This window comes from Nicotiana tomentosiformis, chromosome 11 (assembly GCF_000390325.3).
Source record: "Nicotiana tomentosiformis chromosome 11, ASM39032v3, whole genome shotgun sequence".
Classification (NCBI taxonomy): Eukaryota; Viridiplantae; Streptophyta; class Magnoliopsida; order Solanales; family Solanaceae; genus Nicotiana; species Nicotiana tomentosiformis.
In genome coordinates, this window is record NC_090822.1 from 14,557,090 (window position 1) to 14,584,030 (window position 26,941).

General features: G+C 36.7%; 1 protein-coding gene and 1 long non-coding RNA gene across 2 annotated transcripts; both read right to left on the bottom strand.

The window, feature by feature from the left end:
- Positions 1-19,396: 19,396 nt before the first annotated feature.
- LOC138900777 (uncharacterized) lies at positions 19,397-19,775 on the bottom strand. Its single transcript, XR_011412046.1, has 2 exons — positions 19,641-19,775; positions 19,397-19,447 (listed from the first exon to the last, which is right to left on the bottom strand). It is a non-coding gene; the product is annotated as an uncharacterized lncRNA (long non-coding RNA).
- A 276-nt stretch (positions 19,776-20,051) lies between these two features.
- LOC138901064 (uncharacterized) lies at positions 20,052-26,262 on the bottom strand. Its single transcript, XM_070188791.1, has 2 exons — positions 25,773-26,262; positions 20,052-20,131 (listed from the first exon to the last, which is right to left on the bottom strand). The coding sequence occupies exons 1-2, from the start codon at positions 26,260-26,262 to the stop codon at positions 20,052-20,054; spliced, it is 570 nt and encodes a 189-aa protein (XP_070044892.1).
- Positions 26,263-26,941: the final 679 nt, after the last annotated feature.

A 26,941-nucleotide genomic window follows, 5' to 3' on the forward strand; every position in this document is an offset into this window, starting at 1 on the left:
TTGGTAGGGGTCATCCTCCCAGACCGTTTCATTCAGCACTTTATACATCTCCCGGTGCTTTAGGGAGTCACGGTCATATTATTCCTTACTCTAGGAAGACAACACTTAGTGCACATTCAGCTCATATCAGTGCAACACTATTCTAGAGTCATTACAACGGTTATCCGGCCCATTCAGGTCATCTTCAGCTCCAGCAGCCACGACATCAGGATGAGTGTTATGAGTGTGGGAACATTGGTCACATCAGGAGGTATTGCCTTAGGTTGGCGAGTAACAGATCTCGGTAGGATTCTCGTGCCATCATACCGACACCGGTTGCTTCATCTCCTGCTCAACCAGTTAGAGGTAGGGGTCAGACAGCTAGAGGTGGAGGTCAGGCCATTAGCGGTAGAGGTAAGACCATTAGAGGTGGAGGCCAGCCAGCTAGAGGCCGTCCCAAGGATGCAGTTCAGAGTGGTGGGGCTCAGCCGCGATTTTATGCTTTTCCAGCTAGGCCAGAGGCCGAGTCATCTGATGCTGTGATCACAGGTATTATTCCAGTTTTCCATAGAGATGCTTTAGTTCTATTTGATCCAGGATCTACTTATTCCTATGCGTCCTCCTATTTTGCTTCATATTTGGTTGTTCCTTGTGATTCTCTAAGTGCTTCTGTGCGTGTATCTACACTGGTGGGAGACTCTGTTGTAGTAGATCATATCTATCGTTCGTGTGTGGTTACTATTGATAGTGTTGAGACTAGTATGTATCTTCTACTTCTTGATATGGTAGATTTTGATGTCATCTTGGGTATGGATTGGTTGTCACCTTATCATGCTATATTGGATTTTCATGCCAAGACAGTGACCCTAGCCATGCCGGGGTTACCTCGGTTAGAGTGGAAAGGAACTTCTGGCCATTCTGCCAGCATGGTTATTTCTTATATGAAAGCTCGGCGTATGGTCGAGAAAGGGTGTCTAGCCTATTTGGCTTATATTCGCGATTCCAGCGCGGATGTGCCTTCTATGGACTCAGTACCTGTGGTTCGTGAATTTTCAGAAATATTTCCTGCAGATTTGCCGGGAATGCCACCCGACAAAGATATTGACTTCTGTATTGATTTGGCTCCGGGCACTCGGCCCATTTCTATCCCACCATATTGTATGGAAGGAGCAGTTACAAGACTTGCTTGATCAGGGATTCATTAGACCTAGTGTCTCACCCTGGGGTGCACCAGTACTATTTGTAAAGAAGAAATATGGCTTTATGCGGATGTGTATAAATTATCGATAGTTGAACAAGGCCACTATCAAAAACAAATATCCGCTGCCAAGAATTGATGACTTATTTGATCAGCTTCATGGTGCCAAGGTATTTTCGAAGATCGCAATTTCCAGAATCGGATTTCGATCCCGATATCAAAAAGTCAACTTCCCGGTCAAACTTCCAAACTTAAATTTCTATTTTAGCCATTTCAAGCTTAATTTAGCTACGAGCCTCCAAATAATTTTTCGGACACGCTCCTAAGTCCAAAATCACCATACGGAGCTATTGGAATCATCAAAACTCGATTCCGGAGTCGTTTGCTTAAAAGTCAAACTTCAGCCAACTCTTTTCATTTAAGCTTCTAAACAAGGATTGTTCTTTCAATTTAATCCGGAATCATCCGAAAACCAAAGCCGACAATTCACACAAATCATAATACACATTACGAAGCTGCTCAAGACTTCAAATTTTTGAACGGGATATAAATGCTCAAAACGACAAGTCGGGACGTTATATTCTCCCCCACTTAAATATATGTTCGTTCTCGAACGTGCCAAGAGTTATTCCTAAACCTTCAAATCACTATTCCACCTTACCACGCATATACCTGGAGTGATCCCACGTCATCCTATTCCATATAGGCATGACAGCATAACATAATTTAAAATTATTAATTTAACTTTAGCCCATAAATCTCGGACCCCAATTTCTAACACCCGAAATTCTTTTCAAGACCCGAATCTCACATCTACATACGGTATAAGTTTGAACAAGCTGTATCAAGCCATAACCATAACTCCAGATATAATCACATAACATACTACACAACTCGCATACTCGCAGCACCATTTCTGATCAGGGTAACTACTTGAAACCAATCTGGTACTTGTATTAAACCCCATATCAAACAAAACTTTGTCCAAAACCTTCGTACACTGATGATAATGAAAGAAATACACAGAATCTCATGACCCCTTTTCAGATCAACAAGTCATGGAGCTCTCTCGCCCCAACCAGAACCATAATCACTTTCTAAGCCGGCTTTCAATATTATCCTCCCAAATATAACGTAATCAAACCTGATAGTACCTATTCTAGGTCCAATGACCTTATATTATTAAATACAACTATCCCACACCAATATAACTCAAGCCACAACTGCGCAATCCATGTACCCAAAATGGAAAAATATCTCAAAGAAGATAACCGTATTGCAAGTTCAACAAGCATCACCATAACTGAAATGCTATAAGCTCATCATATATAGTAAAACCAAGACACACAAATCTAATCACGGTAATCAGCTCTTCTAGAGATCACATTAACATCACCCGCACGGATAACTCACGTGCTATAGTATCAGTATATAGATCCGCACGGACAACTCACGTGCCAATAACATAATCCGCCTGGCATGGTCACATGCCTCCAGTCCAAGCATATCATACAAGAGCAATCAAATAAGTACACATGCATATGATAAATGAAATAAGATTTACATGCTCCTGGATTGGTATAAATAACACGTCATAGAGTAAGCATGTGCAAAGTATGCTATCATAACTCAAATCGGTAAGTTAACGCAGAAATAGTAACTATCCAGTTTATTCAGGGAATTAGCCTATTTGTAACCTCAACTATAGCCCAGATAGTTCTCAACAAAGGTACGAATATGAGAAACATTACAACTTTATACTTAACAGTCAACTCTAGGCATATCATAGCCTAAGCATTATTCCGAGTAGGAGTACTTGCCCCGATACCCACACATGGGCTCAAAACCTCACATATATACGCACTTGTAGCGCGCAACTATCACAAATAATTTACGCAACTAGTGCCTCCACTGAACTTAAATAAAATACTCGCCTCAAACAGGCCGCAACCCTGAAACAATATGCTTTTGAGAACTCCCAGTCTCCACATTCATAGAATACATAAATCACCATAACCGATCCCAACTTCAGCACTCGAATGACTAACACATCTTTCACGCAGGATCACCTCGTGAGGAATACTTCTATAATTCTTCTGTGCCACATAGCAAAAATTCGAATACCAGTAGTCTATCAACCAGGTGAGTAGCGCAATACCAATGAACATCCGTAAGTCAAAATACAATGTGCCTTATGAAATGCGCACCCTTCTCAGGGATTACTGAGCAGTTATAACATTCATCTAGATATCTAAAATTGACCATTCTGTCCAAAATTCGTGATCTTCCTTTCAAGAATGAACTGCCACCTTGTACATGTAAATCTAAATCTCGCACAATACACTACATCTATAATGTGAAAAGCACGAGAATCTCATTATAAACTCTGAGTCACCAGCAAATTACATACCCGGTTAGTTAGAAATATTTCTCTTGCTTCTTTCCAGGAGTAAATCACAACACACAACATGTTCCCTACACCAGTAGAAAATATCCAGCTCAATTCATGGTAGAAACAATCAAGAACACTTTGCAATCAATTTGCACATAACAAAGCTATCATAACTGAATTCCTCTAACTCGACCAAGCCACGCAGGTCACTAAACCCAAGAATATTTCCATCAAAACATCTGTAAAGTCTCATCACATCATAATTAACCCCCATAATATCACAACTGAAACACCCATTATGAAAATATCTTATGTGAATTTAAAATTATTCCTTTTTTCCTTTCTTATACTGGAACATATAATCCATAGTCATACATAATTACCGCAAGTCTCAACACCATCAAATGTAAATAACCAATTCTAGTGATATACAAAATTCAAAAATTTTTCAATTGCCACATATACATTTTGAATCCATTAGAACCCTCTCGAGAGTCATCCACTCTGCCCAAATCTAAATTGTACCACCCAAACTGGCCGAAAGACACGTTCCCATTAGCACAACAACACTCAAAGAAGTAAACATGCTTTAACACCACCAATCAAATTTATACTCCGTGCGCACTACATCCTTCAAATAACAACTTAATCATTCCATGATTTTCATATTTTTATAAAGTGTAATGTAACCCGGATTCAGGAATTTCCTTACTAGAGTCATCCCCGATCTCAACCTCTGCAGTCATAACTTATCCACAAGTATGTCTCAAACCAAAACTAAAATTTAACATATAACCATAAAATTAAATCGTTAACAGCATGCTCCCCCACTTGGCTCAAAGCCATAGATCATGACATTCAATAACTGACAATACCCATACCGTATTACTGCCATGATACTACAGTGAGATTCAACTAAATTCTTCACAAGCTCATGCAACACCAACCATAAAATACCTCAATCATCCGCTAAGCTCGCATTTATTTCTCTTGACAGTCAAGTCAACTTTCTCAACCAGATTCAAATTCAAATCTCAACATGTACACCTCGCTGGTAGAAAAGAAACTCTCCACTCAATATTATAATGAGCACACCTCCGTAGATTACTCCGCATGAGATAACCCACAAGCTTAGCCTAAAATTAACATCTTGATATACCCTTTCGCAGACACAATCGCTATGCTATCACTTAATCTTCCTGAGTCTAGACTCATTAGCAAGACATGAGAATTTAATTTGTCCAACAATTTAACAACGTGGAGGATCCTTGAACACATTCATACTCGAGACTATACGTCAAATCAAGACAGACAACAAGCACCCAATAGCCTTTTTTCCATCATATTCAAGCTATCTGAACACATCCCGCAGTCACATCAAAATCATCACATAGTCAATTCAACCGCTAATCGAGGCAAAAATTTTACTCATAGGGACACTACCAGACGCATAAGTCCAAACGTATAAGTTCTCACAACCGAAACTACCGAGCTTAAATTGCGGTCTAACCCTGGCCTCAAGTCCTCAAGACTGGCCCATCACCAAAACACAGAATACATATTTCGAACCCCGTTCATGTAATCACAAGCTGACGATGCACAGCTGATACCGAGCGCTCACATGCGCACACGAATGCGTGGAAGGAATTCAAAGAGTTATGTTTCAAGCTGAATCAATTCTGTACGATAAGGAAAGAAAGATGGAAAATTATCCTAAATGCCCTGTAGCCTCTCGAAGATAAGTATGGACGTCATCATACCGATCCGTAAGACTCTACTACACACTTGCTCATGAATTATAGAACCTATAAATCTAGAGCTGTGATACCACTTTGTCACGGCTCAAACTCTAACTAGCCGTGATGGAACCTAACCTCACCCGCTAGATAAGCCAAATAACAACAATCTGATTCAATTAATATTTAACTGTCTCTAATACACTCCCCAATGACTGGTAGTATAAATCACGAGCTTCTAAGATTTAGAATTTACAAAGCTGGTGTGAAATAAAAATATGTCATATGTTTGAAATATACATTAACAGATTAAAATTCTAAAGCTACCATGAACAAGAGATAGCAATAACCGGAAAGAAAGTACATCTTTAGATCCAGCTCTCACCGTACGCAGCTAAATCAGCATCTGAAATCTACACGCAAGGTGCAGAAGTGTAGTATGAGTACAGCCGGCCCCATGTACTCAATAAGTAACAAGACTAACCTTTGGGCTGAAAGTAGTGGCGAGTTCAAAAGTTATAATCCAATATAAAATAACAGTACAGAAATGTAGGCATGCTTTCAAGTTGAACAGTTAAACTCAGTACAAGCAAAATAGCCCAATTCTAGATGATATGAGAAATATGACATCTCTATATCTATATGCAAATGTACATACTGTATGTGATGCACTTCAGTGGAAACCTGATATACTCAAATCACAAAATACTCAATCACTCAGTACTGTATATGGCCAATCCAGCCCAAGAAAGATTCATCCCATATATATATATATATATATATATATATATATATATATAGACACACACACACACACACACACACACACACATCGACTGATAGTCTGTCACTCAGTACTGTTTAAGGCCAATCCAGCCCAGGAGAAGATCCATCTCCAAATATAAATGATTCAGACAAGATCCATATCCAGGGAAGATCCATCCCTCAATATAAATTATTCGGGCAAGATCCATGCCTGGGGAAGATCCATCCCTCAATATAAATTCTTCGGACAAGATCCGTGCCCAGGGAAGATCCATCCCTCAATATAAATGCTTTGGGCAAGATCCATGCCCAGGGAAGATCCATCCCTCAATATAAATGATTCGGACAAGATTCATGTCTTGGAAAAATCCATCCCTCAATATAAATCATCTACGCTCACTGTGGGGGAGGGGGCAGACTCCGAAAGGGCCCTTCATCCCAAGTGTGATATAAATCCGATATGGCCTGCTGCAGGCGGGCAGCCCCGATCCATATAATAATAATATATATAATACCAATATGTCTTGCTGCAGGCGGGCAACCCCGATCGCATAAATATCGTAACAATGGATGAACATAACTGAGTATGAAATGTACATTTTAAAAACAATTAAATTCAACAGCAATACGACCTTATGGGTCCCAAAAATATCGACACGTAGCATAAATACGATCTTTAATACAAGTCTCAGCTTAATTTCTCTAGCACGTGGATGATATGCAGATAATAACATGATTCTTTAATTTTAAAACTCCACAGAATTTATTCAAGTCACAATTTCTATGGTGCACGCAACACGCCGTCACCTAGCATGTGCGTCACCTCCAAATAATTTATATAACAAAAAATTTGGCAATTCATACCCTCAGAACTCCTCAGAGCCCCTTAGAATTCGGCAATACGAGATGATCAACAAATGAAAGTTATAGCCCTTGATGTCTAGTTTCCAGAATGCTTATATCTCACAATCTATAAGGAATCTAGAGATGATCCAAAAATAAAAGTTGTAGCCTTGGTGTCTAGTTTGCAGAAAGTTAAACCATTTGTCATTTGGAGTTCTGAGGGTATGAATCGCCGAATTTTATATAATATAAATTGTTTGGAGGTGACGCATATACTAGGTGACGGGCGTGTGGGCATGCACCATAGAAATTGTGACTTGAATAAATTCTGTGGAGTTGTAAAATTAAAGAATCATGTTATTATCCGCATATCCTCCACTTGCTATAGAAATTGAGCTGAGACTCGTATTAAAGATCGTGTTTAGGCTACATGTCGATATTTTAGGGATCCATAGGGTCGTATTGCTGTTGAATTTAATTATTTTTAAAATGTATATTTCATACTTAGTCATATTCATCCATTGTGACGATATTTATGGGATCGAGGCTGCCCGCCTGCAGCAGGCCATATTTGCTTTATATATATTATTATTATATAGATCGAGGTTACCCGCCTGCAGCAGGCCATATCGGCTTTATTATTATATGGATCGGGGTTGCCCGCCTGCAGTAGGACATATCGGCTTTATATCACGCTTGGACTGAAGGAGCCCCTCCGGAGTCTGCACCCCCACAGTGAGCATATATGATTTATATTAAGGGATGGATCTTCTCTGGACATGGATCATGTCCGAATTATTTATATTGAGGGATGGATCTTCCCTGGACATGGATCTTGCCCGAAGCATTTATAATGAGAGGTGGATCTTTCCTGGGCATGGATCTTGCCCGAAGCATTTATATTGAGGGGTGGATCTTTCCAAGGCATGGATCTTGCCCGAATCATTTATATTGAGGGGTGGATCTTCCCTGAACATTGATCTTGTCCGAATCATTTATATTTGGGGATGGATCTTTCCTTGGGCTGGATTGGCCTTATACAGTAGTGAGTGACAGACTATCAGTCTATGTGTATATATATATGGGATGAATCTTCCCTGGGATGGATTGAACATATACAGTACTGAGTGATTGAGTATCTTATGATTTGAGTATATGAGGTTTCCACTGAAGTGCATCGCATACAATATGTACATTGGCATATAGATATAGAGATGGCATATTCCTCATATCATTTAGAATTGAGCTATTTTGCGTGTACTGAGTTTAACTGTTCAACTTAAAAGCATGCTTACATTTCTGTACTGTTATTTTATATTGGACTATACCTGTTGAGCTCGTCACTACTTTCAGCCCAAAGGTTAATCTTATTACTTATTGAGTGCATGGGGTCGGTTGTATTCATACTACACTTCTGCACCTTGCGTACAGATTTCAGATGTTGATGTAGCTGTGTACGGTGAGAGATGGATCTGAAGATGTACATGTATCCTAGTTATTGTTGTCTCTTGTTCATGGTAGCTTTAGAATTTTAATTTGTTCATGTATAATTCAAATAGATGACATATTTTTATTTCACACCAGCTTTGTAAATTTTGAATCGTAGAAGCTCATGATTTGTACTACCAGTTCTTGGGGAGTGTATTAGAGTCAGTTAAATATTAATTGAATCGGATTATTGTTATTTGGCTTACCTAGCGGGTGAGGTTAGGTACCATCACGGCTAGTTGAATTTTGGATCGTGACATGTATACAAAGGATATACTATGTATCGACTGTATTCACTCGTGCAACGAATACAATCAAAGCATAATACAAAAATACAGAAAATAAAATATTCTTGTTGAGAGTCGAACTCAAGATATGTGCTTCATAAGCTAGTGTTCTAAGCAACTGGGCTATGAGAGCTTGCTTCTATCTTGTTTCAGTTCAAAATAATTGATCTTTTGTTTCAGTATTATATGTGGATTTGTTATAATATTTAAATATAGCTACGAATGATGATTTTTTGAAAAGTGTAGCTATGAGCGGAAAATAGCTATTCTCTTACGTACAGTAAAGTTCACATAATTTGCATACCGTGGAGCTGCTTTAACTGTGATAGCTAACAACTGCTCACCCGGGAAGCTCTCCCTAATTTACCCCCTCTTCAACCACATGCGCGAGGTTCTAATCGCGACAAGTAATCAGTCACTTGATTTTTGGTCCCCTTTCAGTCTCGGATCTCCATATCAACTTCTTGCAAAAGATGAACCAAACGAATTAGTCTTGGTTTAGCATTCTTTTCTTAAATAAATACACGATGGCGACATGATCAGTGTAGACCATGACTTTAATTTCCACCTAGTAGGGCCAAAATTTGTCAAACGCCCATATCCCACATTCTATAATTAGCAAGTACAATAATATAAAATCAATTACGCTTAAATGATGGAAAATACGATTTCTTGGATCAAACACACCTTTAAACAAAATTTATGGCTTCTCACATAAACTTTGAGTTGATATATCGAAAGAAACAGAAATTGTCCTATCAATACCATATTAAGGGATCTTAACATTTTTAGCCAGACGGCTAAAAATATTTTCACCCGCCTAGTTGTAACTATTTGTAGCTCTCGCCGATGTACGCTCAGTTTATAACAAATGTATAATCACTACATGATGTACGTATACTAATCATATACAGATTATACCATGATTATACCAGATAAAATTTGTAAAACGTAAAGAACAAGGTTATTTTTGTTGTTGGCTTTGTTGGGCTACTGTGGGAGTAAAATGGTTGGGGAATAAAAAATAGTCAAATTTACAACTGGTAATTGAAAAATAGCCATAGTTTAAAAAGTAATTAAAATTTTGCCATATTTTCATGTAAAGATAAAATTTGAACAAAACACCCTTAAAAATCTAGAAAAATCAAGCATAATGTGCTGGAGTTCGAATGTTTTACATATGAGATTCCAACATAATGTGTTGGAATTTCATAATATGCTGGAGTTCCAACATAATAACCTGAAAATTTATACGTATGAACTCCATAATTCAGCATATTATGCTGGAACTTTTCGTGTGTTGGAGTTCCAACATAATATGCTAGAAGTTTATATGCAGGAGCTCTATACTCCAGTATATTATGCTGGAACTTTCCGTATTTCAACAAAATAATGGCTATTTTTTAATGACTTTACAAACATTGACTATTTTTTAATTACCAGTCCAAAAACTGACTAGCCTGTGCTATTTTTACAGTAAAATCTCATAATAATTGACCTCTCCGCATTTTAATCTTTTTGGGCCAGCCCATAAATTTTGATTTGAACTAAACTACGAGCCCGAAGTTGGATGCTTTTGGGATTTTTATATTCCTATACACTATTTGAAACTTTATTGCCCTCCCTACTTAAGTTTCAATTTAATTACATAGCCATATACAATTTACCAATTATATATATTTTAGGAATTTAATGAAAATCAATTAACTCCTATAATCTCTCTAACGTACATATCCCACCCTCTTCCCTCCCCCCTCCCCTCCCCGTTTCTCTCTCCATACCCCCACGATTCTGTACTATCTCCCTCCATTAATGCCCTCTTCCACTTTTCTTCAAAAATCTTTTATAATCTCTCTCAATTTTTCTGAATTCTCGCTCTAAATCCCACGAAAATAGTAGTTGCTTGTTCGTCGTGACATTAGTGCATGTTCTGAAAACTCTCATAATTACTGATGTTGGCTTATTCCTTGTTTTGGAACGTGTCAATCTCATTGGCTCTGATGCAAGGCACTATTTGAACAATGTAAGTTTTGATCTCATGTTCTTCATTATTGAAAGAAAAAAAAGTTTATATTTTGTCCTCCAGCCAGCAATTTTTGTGCACAGATATATAAATTCATTCTTCATTTAACCTCACAATTGTTCGCGAGTTGGTAAGAAGTCAGAAATTGGACAAAGAATAAAGAGTGCTCAAATGGTGTTTTGAAGATGTTTGACTCTCCACCATTGACAACCATTAAAAAGTTTTGAAGTTTAGAATGCGAATTTGGGTTTCCAAAAACCATTATTTGTTTGGATTGAGTGTTGTTGCAAATAATTGAGAATATTGTTTGGAGTTTATATCTCAATTTTGAGGGTGTTTGGTGAAGATTAGACCTGATTTTTGCTGAATTTCAGATTGAAACTCGGAGAAGAAGAAGACATGATAATTGTATGTAAATTATATTTTTTTTTTGTAGTTATATATATATATTTTTTATTTGAATGTTGTATGAAAGTTGAACAATAGTAGTATAATGTATGAATCGTTGTATAAAATTTGTATTTAAGTTATCAATACAATCTTTTTACATAAAGTTATTGATATGTATCAAAATTGTATTAAGAGAGTAAGTTTTGATTGGAATTTTAGAGAGGAAGAAGCACACACCACATACAAAATATATACAAATCATATACAAAATATATACAAATCAGATACAAAATATATACAAAGACATATTGTATAAAATTTGTATAAAATTTGTATTTAAATTGTATGATATTGTAGTTATATATAACTGAGTAGAAATAATATATGGAAGTTGTAGATAAGTTGTAAATAAGTTGTATAATATATAATTAATTGTATGAAATTTATTTTTACTCTGTATAAATGAGGTACAAAATATACAAAACACATATTGTATAAAATTTATATAAAAATTGTATTTAAGTTGTATGATATTGTAGTTGTATTTAACTGTGTAAAATAATGTATGCAAATTGTAGATAAGTTGTAAATAAGTTATATAATATATAATTATTATGTATAAATCAAATACAAAATATACAAATGATATAATGTATAAAATTTGTATAAAAATTATATTTAAGTTGTATATTTAAGTTCGCGACGTTGCTTTATGGATAGCTAAATCCTTTGGGGATGAGCACAATTCTCTTATTCAAGCTGAAATTAGGTTGACTGATATATCAAATATTAAAATGTCAGCTTCTGTCAAGAGAATATCTTTCGTTAGTAACAAGTTGGAATGCCCAGAGACAACAACTTTACTTTTGCAAGATAATGTTCCCCTTCGGAGAATTCCCATAAGAGTTCTGAATCTGAGTAGCACTTCTATTCGAGCACTGCCTTTTTCAATCGATAGTTTATCTCAACTACGCGCTCTAGTACTACAGAACTGCTGCTACTTGACAGAGTTACCACCTATTGGTAATCTTCGCAATTTGCAATTGCTTGATTGTGATAATACAAGGTTACATCGTCCGCCGCCAGGAATGGACGAGTTGACAGATCTGAGGGTATTATATCTGCCTGCAACTGATTTGGAGAACATTCGCGAAGGAATCCTTCTCAAAAGGATAGTAAAATATAGAACTTTACAGCTCTTTCATTCTGTTGTAATTTATACATTGTCTAGATGGGATTTTTTCGTTCCCCGGTTCGAGTGTTAGTGGTCCCGATAAAAAGTCATTTCACATTAGCTTATGAGTTTGTTACAGAAAACAGAACAGAACGTATCCTGCTTACTCCTCTTTCACTTTTACTGGCTTCTACTTGTCCTTTTTTTTTATTGGCTTATTTATAAAATGGTATCAACATTTGAGACGACTCTCCCCGGCCAATCCGCAGTCGTCCGTCCTTCCTTAGAACCACTATCTCTTGATTGATCTGTTTTTTCTACCTTTACAGGTCGCTCTGTAAGTTCACTAGCAATACACCAATACAACACTAGCTATAGTAGTAACTAGTACAATGAGTCAGGGGTCGGGTGAATTCAATAATAGACGTCTGTTGGCATTCCAGCCTTCCTTCTCCTTTCAGGGAGAGCTAATGCGAGTATTTTGGTTTGTAGGTAATAAAACCTACTATTCCGCTATGAGGGAAAGGAGTGAAAAGCTATGTGAAGTAAAAGAGGAGTTAAGAAAAAGTCTTGTGCTGGGCTGGTTATTTAGAGCCGGCAATTGGCTGTCGGATTTCGTCCCGTAACTAGAAGAAGATCGCTTCGGGGTCACTGTGGTGTGGCTGAATGTAGAGCAGTCCGCCGTTACAGCCTTTGATCGGTAAATTATTTATAACTTCGGAAGATGGTCAAGGTAGCTTGCTTCCAAGCCACTGCACTAGATGGGCATGTAGTCGTTGTAGGGAAAATTTTGAATATGTCGATTGTAATACAGTTTTTTAAGTATTAAAAAAAAAGACCAAAACAATTAGCAAACAGAATTCCGTAAATATAAGTTCGATCTAGAGAGAAAAGGGGAGAGAGGAGAGAAAAAAGAAAAATGTTATAACTAAATCCCTTAATTGAAGGCACTAATTGTCATACATAATTATAATTTACCTAAATATCACCCACAACTATTGTTTAATTGTTATAGCTTGTATCATTTGTATTCAGACGCACAACTGTCAACTGCATTCGTTCGCGCACGAACACACCAAGGCGAAATAACATATTTCCCGTTGGGTACTTTAACCAACTAAGTTATGAGAATTTGTTGCTCTTTTGTTTCAGTTTAAAATAATTAAACTCTTATTTCAATACTATATGTGGATTTGCTATAAAATTCAAATATAAATACGAATGGTAATTTACGTGTTGAAGAAGTTAAAATATTTATTGTAGGTAAGAAGTCAATGAAAAAGATGAATCTATATTATATTAAAAGCACGAAGGTCCTTATCGAAATATCGTTCACCTTTTTTACCCTTTAAAATTAGGTTTCACACTAGACAAAATAGTCATTTAAATTATTTTTCTAATATTTAGGCTTTTTAAATTAATTTAAAATTTGACTATTAAATGTTTTCTTATTTGAATTAGTATTATTTGAGTTAGCATTTGAAATCAAGACTTTTAGTATGTATATGAACAATACGGGCCTTAAGCACATTGAGTTTCTTTCAAAATTAGGCATAATAAACATGCAATTGAAACATGATTTCAAATTATAACATTTTGATACATTGGTCATACTTGAATAGTGTCACGACCCGAAATTTCCGTCTTCGGAACCGTGATGACATCTAACATTTTACTTGCTAGGCAAGCCAACGTTAGAATAATATTATCCATTTTAAAATAATTTTTAAATTTATTGATAACAAAGAATTAAATGCGAAAGTAAAATCTGAAATGTAGTGAATAATCCATAAAATAACGGTGTCTAAATACCATCCTAGAATTGGTGTCACAAGTGCACGAGCTTCTAGAATAATATAAATAAAGGTCTGAATAAAATAAAATTGTCTGAAAACAAACACACAACTAAAGTAAAGTAGACGTGGACTTCAGAATTGCGGACGCCGTGCAGTTATACCTCAAGTCTCCTATGGGTAGCTAAAATCCAAGCCAGTCTATAGTACGTCGCTGGGACCAACTCTGAAATCTGTACAAGAAGTACAGAGTATAGTATCAGTACAACCGACCCCATATACTTGTAAGTGTCGAGCCTAACCTCGACGAAGTAGTGACGAGGCTAAGGCAGGTCACTTACATTAACATGTACGCAATAATAGTAATAACCACAATAATAGAATTAAATCATGTAACTCATTTCTAATAGTTGAAGCCAACTCAGCAGTCATAACCAATTATTATTTCTACTAATTTCAGTTGCAATGTGCAACCCGATCCCACAATATATTTATTTTTAACCCTCCAATATATTTATTTTAATCAAGTATATATATAGACTTTTAAATAAGTCTGTTGTGCCGTGCAACCCGATCCCCCAATATGGACTTTTAATACAAGCTTGTTGCGGTGTGCAACCCGGTCCCCCAATATATTCATTTCAATCAATTCTGTTAGAAGAAATTACCCTAACAAATGCAACAATTAATATATATATTTTAAGACAACAAGCGTACAATAATTATGATTTAATTATGAAACAAACAATGACAAATAGCAATTTATTATGAAAATCAGGGAGAAAATAGGCAGTTACTATTTAATATGCTAAATGTCAAGTATCAATTAATGCACATAAATCAAATCAGCATGTAGCAATTATTGCAGGAATTCAAGAATTAATATTTGACAAAGAATATGAGAGAAATAATTATCATAACAATTAATTTGTGTATCAAAACAAATTTAGGATTTTCAAATAATTACGCAAACAATTAATTTGACGACATATAGACACTCGTCACCTCACCTATACGTCGTTCACATGCATTTCACATAACAAATAATTTAAGGGTTCTATTCCCTCAAGTCAAGGTTAACCACGACACTTACCTCGCTTTGCAATTTCAATCAATTATTCGACCACAACTTTTCCTTTTGCATTTATCTCCAAAAGCGTCAAATTTATTCACAAACAATTCGATATACTCAATACGAATTATAAGAATTAATTCCATTTGAATTTACTAATTTTTCGGATAAAATCCGAAATTCACTTTAAAACTTGACAGTGGGTCCCGCATCTCAAATATCGGAAAAACTTATGAAATCCGAACACCCATCCCGAGATGAGTCCAACCATACAAAAATTATCAAATTCTGATGTCAAATGGACCTTCAAATCTTCAATTTTCGTATTTAAAAGATTTTATAAAAATTTAATTTATCTCCCAAAATTTTACGGATTCATGATATAAATGAGTATGGAATCATGAAATACAATCAATATAGGATAAGGAACACTTACCCCAATGTTTTCCCATAAAAATTGCCCCATAATCGCCTAACCCGAGCTCAAAAATAGAAAATAATGGAAAATGGGACGAAATCTCATTTCCAGAACATAAGTTCTGTTTGCCAAGATTTTTACTCATCGCGATCGCGGGAATTCGTTCGCGATCGTGTAGAACAATTTCTGCCTATCCATTTTAACTATACGCGAACGCGACAGTGCTCTCGCGAACACGAAGCACAAGTTCTCAGCCTCCCGCGATCGCGGACTACCTTGTGCTTCAGCTTATGCCTCATTCCTTCTTTGCGAACGCAGCTTGGCTCTCGCGTTCGCGGTGACTTAGTTGCTGCAAATGTGCGATCGCGGACCTCACTATGCGATCGCATAGTACAAATTTTATCCGTGACCATTAAGCCTTCGCGATCGCGGACACAGTCACGCGATCTCATAGAAGGAAACCAGTAGCAGCAGGTTCAGTAGTTTTATGGTTCCAAAATGCGCCGATCCTGATCCGAATTACACCCGAGCCCTCGGGGTTCCAAACCATAAATGCACACCAGTCCAAAAATATCATACGAACTTGCTCGTGTGATCAAATCGCCAAAATAACACCTAGAACTATGAATTGAACACCAAATCGAATGACATTTCAAAAAAACTTTAAAACACATATTTTCACAACCGGACGTCCGAATCACGTCAAATCAACTCCGTTTCTCATCAATTTTGGCAGACAAGTCATAAATATTATAGTGTAGATTTCGGCATCGAATGTAGAAGTTAAAATTTCTTAGTTTTATTAGGCTTGAATTGGGGTGCAATTCGTATTTTTAGCATTGTTTGATGTGATTTGAGGCCTCGGCTAAGTTCGTATGATGTTTTACGACTTATTGGTATATTTGATTGGGGTCCCGTAGGCCTCGGGTGTGTTTCAGGTATATTTTGGGTGTTATCGGATCATTTTGGGCTACTTTGGTTCCCGGTTTTCTGATGTTTGGTATTGTTCTTTGCGTTCGCGAGGAGCCTCTCACGTTCGCGAAGAAGGATTTTGCTGCTAGGACTTTGTTCTTCGCGTTCGCGAAGAAGGAATTTCTGTTGTCCGTCATCTGACTTTGAAAGCTTATATCTCACAATCTATAAGGAATCTAAGATGATCTAAAAATAAAAGTCGTAGCCCTTGGTGTCTAGTTTGCAGAAAGTTAAACCATTTGTCATTTGGAGTTATATACAAAGAGTTATGGTAGATACACTACAGGATGTCTGGGAAGAGTTTGGAAATCTCTGCTGCATAGGGCTGACTTTGGAAGCTTATATCTCGCAATTTATAAGGAATTGGGAGATGATCAACAAATGAAAGTTATAGCCCTTGATGTCTAGTTTCCAGAAAGTCAAACTTCGGTCAAATCTTTTTATTTAAGCTTCTAAACAAGGATTGTTCTTTCAGTTTAATTTCGAATCATCTAAAAACCAAAGCCGACAATTCACACAAATCATAATACATATTACGAAACTCCTCAAGACTTCAAATTGTTGAACGGGATATAAATAGTCAAAACGACAAGTCGGGTCGTTACAATACATTCATATATTTTGTATTGGTTGTATTCGTTGTGCGAACGAATACGGTTGATATAGGTTGTATTCGTTGCGCGAACAAATACAGTTGATACAGATTGTATTTATTGCGCGTATGAATACAAGTGATAAATGCTAGTAACAATTGAACAATAATTATGAATAGTAATTAAGCAACGGCCAAGTACATAGACGACCCCTCTAACATGGCATCAATTTTTATTTTGGCACTTCATCTCAGCTCTATTCTATTTTGGCACTCCAATCCTATTTCTTATATGTCATTTTAACACAAAAACTTTTATCCAATGTAAAAATGCAGCGCATATTTATACTTGCTTCTAATGTGTAACAACCATCCAATTAGATTTAGACACCTGTTTTTTAATCCTTATCAACTGGGTTTAACCCAAATACTCGATTTTGTAAATTATTTACCCCAGGTTGGTTACCCAAATATAAAAATCCCTTATTTTCTCTAATTCCCAAAGTCGTCTGTCCTAATCCCACTCCCCAAGTCACTAGCCTTTGGAGATGAAATCATCTATTATTGAAGGATTCTTCATCATATACAGTTGATATTTGGATGTACATTTGATAGTTACGGCTGTTTTCGGGAGTAACCATTGTTCATTGTCGTAGTTCTTGTACTATAGTCGAGGCGTCGCCTGAATTTGAAACTTATGAATTTGGGAATTTGAAGTGCCAAAATGAAACATAATTGAGATAGAGTGTCAAAATAAAAATTAATATCAAGTTAGAGGGGTTGTCTATGTATTTGACCTTAAGCAATTTATAATTACGTATAATAATTACGCTTTAAACTGTAGCGCCTTACTAAAATTCCTAAAAAACAAAGCAAAAGGAAAGTTGCTTGGCCTTTCCTATGCACACTAGCGTTCAAACTATTCTAACATAAGAAGATCTAACAATATTTTAACCATGTTGTATCACTTTGGAAACAATATTCAGGCATTATTTTAATTGTTTTTTCAATTTTCCATAACGTGAAAGATAGGGGGAAAAGAGAGGAAAAGAAACAATAAAAATCAAACACATACCAATTATATAATATATTGTAATTGCTATCACTAAACTATATGGGGTCGTTTGGTATGATGGATAAACAAAAATAAATCCGAAATAAAAATTTAGTATCACTTTATCTCTTGTTTGATTATTATTCCTGGGATATATTATCACATAATTAAATATATTATGGGGATATATTATACATGTCAGGGGATGGAATAGTAATCCAGGATAAATTATCCATGCAGTAAAAGTAACAATCACATGATTAATACACATACTAATCGAATAATAAAAAATAATATCAGAATAATTAATTCCTTTATAACCGATTTAAATAACTAATCTTAGCCTAACATGTCTTCAAACCAAACGACCCCTTGATTTACACAATTATTCATTTGACTTATTTTAGGACCAATGAATCTTCCAAAAATCTCCAAAACGCCATTTTTTGGTCAATTTTCAAAATATTTCAAGGAATAGAAGTTTCTTCACAACGTGGGCTGGAGACAGCTTGTCTATAAAAGCGGCGGCTATTTTTATTCTAAGCCGTCTTTGGCCGGTTTTTTTTAAAATTGTATTATTATTTTATTTTATTTTATTTTCCCTTTTTATTTATTGGTCAAACTTTATCTTATCCTATCATTATTAATATAAGAATAGTTTTTATTGTATTTTACCTTTGGATATAGTCACCAAAGAAAGAAGTGTAATTTTCTTTTACTTTACTTTTACAATAAGCAATTCAATCGTTTACTTTAACATGAAAGGTTTTTATTCTAGATTCATTTCCTTTGCTAAAGGGATTATGAACTTAACTTCTTTCTCTTTTTTTTTCATTGGGGCTTAAATAAATTTAAATTTGTATCAAAAAATCTTATATTGAAAATAAAACGCTTCCTAACAAAGGTATTATACAACAAGACTATGATTAAAAGAAAAATTACCAAGAGGAATAAGACTGAAGTAGAAGTTGGCAACAGGTAATTCTACAAGAATTATAGGATTATCACATGATAACATCTTGCTTACAATAGGAAAAAGTTTTCTTTTCTGATTTTTAATCCTAGCCAAAATACATTTATTCCTTAACTAAACATGAGATAAAATATGGGTTAATGTCACATCATCTCAAAACTAATAAGTAACTATGATATTTCTTTTCACCAATTTTCTTACTAAGATAATTCAATACCTCTAATTAAGGGCAAGAGGCTCATGTTAATTTTAGAATTGAGGCATCCAAAATAATAAATAAATATCAAAGAATGTTAATCTAATAACAACATAAATTAAACTCTAACAATGAAAAAAATTTAATTTTACCTCTATATAACAAATAAAAGAAATATATATATATATATAACCAATCTCATACACCATTTATGCCAAGTTAATTTTAGAATTGAGGCATCCAAAATAGTAATAAATATCAAAGAATGTTATCTAAATGAACAAAAGAATTTTACCACTATATATAACAAATAAATGAAATTATGTATAAAACCAATCTCATACACCTTTTTCTCCCCTCTAATTACACATAAATCATAAATCACACACATCTTAATTTTTTCTTTTTTCTTCCAATAATAATTATCATAATCCAGCATTTCTCTGTGTATTATTATTAGTAACAACAGAAGCAGAAAAGGGAGCAGGAGCAGCAAACCGAGAAGAGAAATTACGAAAAAGCCCATCATCATTTTCTACAGCTTCATCTCCTTCATCAAAGTTAAGAGCATAACTATCAGAATCATACTGAAATTGCTGCCCCTTAGATTTTTTGGAATTACAATATTTCCCCATTTTCCTAACAAAATTCTTCCATTTTGGTCCAGCTACAAGTTCTGAATATTCCTTTAATTCCTTCATCTTTGTCACCATCCATGAGTCTCTGTCTTCACCTTGTTGTAATAGTGAATTTGCTTCACCTTCTTTTGATTGAAAACAGGGGAATCTGAAACAACCACAAAAAAGTGAAGGTTCTTCTTGGTAAAAATAGTTTTCTGTTCCTTCTTGGGCATTTTCTCTGATGGGTGAATAATTGTTGTTCATCATCTCCTGTTTAATTTTCTTGAAAATTTCAGCAATAAGTTGAGCTTGGTGTCAGTGTTTTTGAGTTTTGGTTGGGTTTGGGGGGGGGGGGGGGTTATTGGTAGGTATATATGTGTATATTGGTGTGTATATATGTTTAATTTTCTTGAAAATTCAGCAAAAATTTGATCTTGGTGAGTGTTTTTTGGGGTTTTGGGGTGGTGGGGTTTTAGGTTTGAGGGGTGGAGTGGGGGTGGGGGGAGAGGAAGAAAGATTAGTGGTGGAAGATGAAGGAAAAGGGTGGGTATATATATGTATATTGGTGTATGTATATGTTTAATTTTCTTGAAAATTCAGCAAAACAATTGATCTTGGTGTGTGTTTTTGAGGTTTTGGGGCAGTGGGGTTTTAGGTAAGGGGAGAGGAAGAAAGATTAATGGTGGAAGAAGGAGAAAGATGGTGGGTATATATATTGTATATTGGTGTATATGTAATATAGGTGCGTGTGTTTTTTGTGTGGGGAGACGGCACAGAAAGAACAAAGAAAAGACAGAGAAATGGGGTAATTGACGATTTTTCTTTTGACTAGTAAAGGTTGATTATTTTCAGCAGTTATATGATTTTTCTGGTCAATTCTGGAGTTTAAAATTATTGTTATTTTGTGAGAATACTCAAGGGGTTGTACTTGATATTTTCTTTTATGATAAATGTTTGTTATATTTCTAGAGATTAAGGGAAAGTATTTTTTTTTCTTAGAGCATAGGTTGTCTCAAATAATAGAGGGAAGTACACAAATCGCCATTTTTTAGGGCTGATATTTCGGGATTAACTAATATTTATTTTGTCCTAAAAATTTAAACTAAAAATCTTAACTTCAAAACTTTGTTTCTTGAAAAATTGAACTAAAAACAAAAAATCAGAACACAGTAACTAATTTTTAAATAGTAGCCCTCTAGAATAACAACCTGGTGTCATTTCTACCAAATAATATACGAAGAAAGTTGCAATAGTAGCAGCAGTGCCGGGACTAAGATTTATATTAAGAAAAGCCAAAATATAAACATGTAAACACATAAAAATGTTAAGAAATAAAAATAAAAATAAATAATGTATATATATATATATATATATATATATATATATAGAACAGATATATCTACGTCCTCGTAGTGTAAATTTCCGACAAAGGAGTCTCAACTAATTCACATGGACAAGGGTAGCTCCGCGAAAGAATAGGAAAAGTATTCTCCCTATATTTTTTATCAGGACAGAGCCTACCACAAGAATAATGTGCAAAAAAACAACCCATTTATGATGATTATTCTGAATATTGGGCCAGTATGGAATATTAGTAAAGTCAATTACAATTTATTTGAGATTACAGTGTTGATTGTTTGATTATAGGGTTACCTAAATTAACCGCTGCTAGACAATTTTTGTGATGTCATTAGATTCGAATTTCGAACTATTGACACTGTTTTAAATTGTATTTGCATTCTAAACGAAAGCTGAAGTTCTCTTATGACCTTCTATAGTACTTATTCTTTACTGTTAATTCAATAATAATTGAAAGCAAAGTACCTTGAAAACTTTTTAAGGCTCGAAAATGCAAACGAAATTAAAATTGGGCTTTTGAAACATACTCTTCAATCTCAATTGTGTAATATAGTTAAGGAAAACTTGCTAATAATTCAAAGAGTTTTAAGTCATCTAAGAGACATTAGGATAAACCTTTAAGAGGACAACTTAATTTCTGATAGGGGCGTATCTAGCCTTAAATTTTTGAATTCCCGTCAATTGTAACTTTTATCCAAATCATGAATTTATATTGAAAAATTCACTTAATATTTATAAACATTTGACTATGAACCCATTAAATATTGTTTATATAACTCGAGATCATTGTAGAAATCATAAATTTCAAATTCAAAATCTGCCTTTGATGTATGAGATTTACAGTTCAAAATAGTAGTAGTCTAGTGACTTTAACTCATTTCAACCAAATAGTTAGTGAATTATCTTTCTCACCATCCAACTAAATTAGAGTGAATTAAGCATTTAAAACCTGCTACGAAATTGGTAAGCGTGAAAAGACATTAATCCTTAAACTCTCTGTAACAAATTAAAAATAAAAATGTTCAAAACTAAAAAGGGACTTAATAAGAAACACAACGGTAATCTAAATATTATATTAGCAAGTCTAATATAATAATCACAACTAAGACCATTCAAGAAATATATAAATTAGTCAGGGGCTGTAGGGTAGACTGTAGAGAAGTCTTCAAAGTAAATAAAAGAAGAAAAGGGAAAGACAGCAGTGTTAGTTCGCGTTCACAACGCGTGGAAGGATTTATATCATATCATCATTTTGGTGATATGACTTTTTCTTTTGGATACCAAACAATTATTTATATCAAGAACATACATTCTTTTCTCTTACTCAATGCATTATGTTTTAGGAACATAATCTTTCAACACTAAGTATTGATTTTTGATAATTGATATCAATCATACAATCTTCGGCTTATGAACGTGACCCTGAATAGGTGGGTGTGAAGAACATAATTAGGTTAGAAGACTAGTAAGCGAACAGTCTTTCCTTTCATTCCAATAGTAGTAGTAGCATTATTCTAGTATTTTCTAATTCTTAGAACTCTATTGCTCCCTAATGTTGCATGCGTGGTTTCTCCTACCACTACTAGAAATTCGGTGAATTTTTTTTTTAATATTTTAATTTTTTTTTTTTTACGAAACCGACCGACTTCGGTCAGCTTTTTTTGGCGCAAAAATGCGAGAAACTATTTTAGCATCCTGCGAAATTTATTTTTTAAGAAATCGGCCGAAATCGGTTGGTTTTTCATATAAAATAAATTAAAATTAATATTAAAAAAAATGACCGAAATCGTTCGGTTATTTCAGTCAGTCATTTTAAAAAACCGACCGACTTCGGTCGGTAATTTTATATTTTTAATAAAATCGACCGAAATCGGTCGGTTATTTTCGCGCGAAAATACAATTAACAACAACAACAACAACAACCCAGTAGAATCCCACTAATGGGGTCTAGGGAGGGTAGTGTGTACGCAGACCTTACCCCTACCTCAAAGGAGTAGAGAGGTTGTTTCCGAAAGACCCTCGGCTCAAGAAAACAAAAGGACAAAACGACAAGAGGAGACAACATTAGTATCACCACAACAATCATAGAAAAAATAGGAACACCATGAAATGGAGAAGAAAGATGCAAAGCAAAAACGATAGCTAGTAAATAGGACATGCACTGAAAAGCGAAGTAGTAAAATACAATATTGTCACTAGCTACCCTAGACAAAAACCCTACGTGGCCAGTCCCACAATGGTACGAAGTAAGTCAAGACTCAACTACATCCTAACCTACAACTCTAATACTCGACCTCCACATCTTCCTATCAAGTGTCATGTCCTCGGAAATCTGGAGCCTCGCCATATCCTGTCTGATCACCTCTCCCCAGTACTTCTTAGGCCGCCCTCTAACTTTTCTCGTGCCCTCCACAACCAGCCGCTCACACCTCCGTACCGGAGCATCTGGGCTTCTCCTTTGAACATGTCCGAACCATCTAAGCCTCGCTTCCCGCATCTTGTCATCAATGGGAGCCACGTGGACCTTCTCCCAAATAACATCATTCCTAATCTTATCTATCATAGTGTGCCCGCACATCCACCTCAACATTCTTATTTCTGCTACTTTCATCTTCTGGATATGTGAGTTATTAACGGGCCAACACTCAGCCCCATACAACATGGCTGGTCTAACCACCGCTTTATAGAACTTACCTTTGAGTATTGGTGGCACACTCTTGTCACACATGACTCCAGATGCTAACCTCCACTTCATTCATCCTACCCCAATACGGTGTGTGATATCCTCGTCGATCTCCCCTCCCCCCTGGATAACTGAACCAAGGTACTTGAAGCTGCCTCTACTCGGGATGACCTGTGATTCAAGCCTCACATCCACGCCCACTTCCCCTGGCTCAGCGCTGAATTTACACTCCAGGTATTCCGTCTTCGTCCTGCTCAACTTGAAACCCTTCGACTCAAGAGCCTGGCTCCAAACCTCTAGTCTCTCGTTAACACCGGCTCGCGAGTCATCAATCAGAACTATGTCATTGGCAAATAGCATGCACCATGGCACCTCCCCTTGAATATGGTGTGTTAACGCGTCGATCACGAGGGCGAATAAGAACGGACTGAGCGCAGAACCTTGGTGTAACCCCATTACAATCGAAAATTGCTCAGAGTCGCCTTCTAATATCCTAACCCGAGTCTTAGCCCCATCATACATGTCCTTAATCGCCATAATGTAGGGAACCGACACACCTTTTGCCTCCAGGCATCTCCAGAGAACTTCTCTAGGAATCTTGTCATACGCTTTCTCTAGGTCAATAAAGACCATGTGCAGATCCTTCTTCCTCTCTCTGTACAGTTCCACCAACCTCCTAACAAGGTGTATAGCTTCTGTAGTCGAACGTCCCGACATGAACCCGAACTGATTATCGGATACAGACACTGTCATCCTTACCCTCACTTCAACCACCCTCTCCCACACTTTCATGGTATGACTCAGTAATTTGATACCCCTATAATTGTTACAACTCCGGATATCATCTTTGTTCTTATACAATGGGACCACCGTACTCCACCTCCACTCATCCGGCATCCTCTTCGCCTTAAAAATAATATTAAACAACCTAGTCAACCACTCCAAACATGCTCTCCCCACACACTTCCAAAATTCCACCGGAATCTCGTCTGGCCCGGTCGCTCTGCCCATACTCATCTTTCGCATAGATCCCACGACCTCATCAAAATCGATACGCCTGCAGTACCCAAAGTCACGGTGACTCTCGGAATGCTCCAATTCGCCTAGCACAATATCCTGATCTCCTTCTTCATTCAAATTTTTATGAAAGTAAGTCTGACATCTCCTCTTAATCTGGACATCTTCCATTAATACTTTACCATCTTCGCCCTTGATGCATCTCACTTGGTCCAAATCCCGAGCCTTCCTCTCTCTCAACTTGGCCAGCCGGAATAACTTCTTCTCCCCACCTTTTTTCCCTAGTTCCTCGTACATACGACCATATGCAGCAGTCTTAGCCTCTGTGACCGCCAGCTTAGCCTCCTTCCTAGCTGTCTTATACCTCTCCATGCATGCTTGCCTCTCCTCCTCATCTATGCTCCCCACTAACTTCAGGTACGCCACCTTCTTAGCTTTCACTTTACCTTGAACCAGTTTATTCCACCACCAGTCTCCTTTGTGCCCACCAAAGATGCCGTCGAGACTCCTAACACCTCTCTCGCAACCTCCCTAATACAATCTGTTGTCGCTGACCACATAGTGCTCGTGTCACCGCTGCTCCTCCAAGCTCCTATAGCCTACAACCGCCCTTCCAACTCTTGGGCTTTATCCTTAGTTAAGGCTCCCCACCTGATTCTCGGACTTCATCGAGTAGACCTTTTCCTTCTCTTTAACATAATACCAACGTCCATCACCAAGAGCCTATGTTGCGTCGCGAGTATCTCACCTGGAATCACCTTGCAATCATTGCACATTCCTCTATCACCTCTACTGAGGAGAAGATAGTCAATCTGAGTCTTCGCCACCGCATTTTGAAAAGTAACCAAATGCCTCTCCCTCTTTGGAAAGCTAGAGTTCACAATCACCAGCCCAAAAACCTTAGCGAAGTCCAACAACGATGTACCTCCTCCGTTCCTCTCCCCAAAACCGAAGCCTCCATGCACCTCGCCATAACCACCTGCAGTCGACCCAATATGCCTATTGAAATCCCCTCCTATGAATAGCTTCTCAGTAGGCGAAACCTGACACACAATCTCATCTAACCCCTCCCAGAAACATCGTTTAACCTCCTCATCTAGGCCCACATGCGGCGCATAAGCGCTAACGACATTTAGGGTGCACTCTCCAACCACCAACTTAATAATCATCAATCTATCATTTACTCGTCTAACCTCGACCATAAACTCTCTGAGTTCCCTATCCACTAAGATGCCCATTCCATTCTTACCTTTCTGGACTCCCGAGTACCAAAGTTTATACTCGTCCGCGTCCTTCGCCCTTGACCCTACCCACCTAGTCTCTTGGACACACACTATATTGACCCTCCTCTTCTGGAGGATCTTCGCCAACTCTATAGACTTACCCGTCAATGTACCTACGTTCCATGACCCAATTCTCAACCTACAGACACCCTTGTTCCCTTTACCTCCCTTGCCTCCCACCCCACCTCCTAACCCCTGCCCTACCTCCTGCCCCACCCTCGTTCCCCTCGAGGGACATGACCTCACTCGACCATCCCAGACCACAACCACTATAACTACGGCAGAGTAAGGGGAATCACTATCACGCACAATATAACAGATCAAACCAGAAGAAGACAAGTTGCAACTACAGGCACACTAATACGGTGAATAAACTAATACGAACTAAGTTGACAACAATTTAACTAACACAACAAAGAAAAATTGGAAAACGGGAGGTACCAACTCACACGAGTCCAATATTAACAAATAGCAAATTTTAAGCAAGAACAATAGAACCTGAAGTCACAACGAGTACTGAGAAAGGTATTGTCCACAACAGCTATGTTTTGAAAGTTTTCGCCCGCTTCGCCCGAGGTTCGTTGGAAAATAGTCTTCGCCGCCACCACCGCTAGGCTAGGTCAGTGCGCCAGAA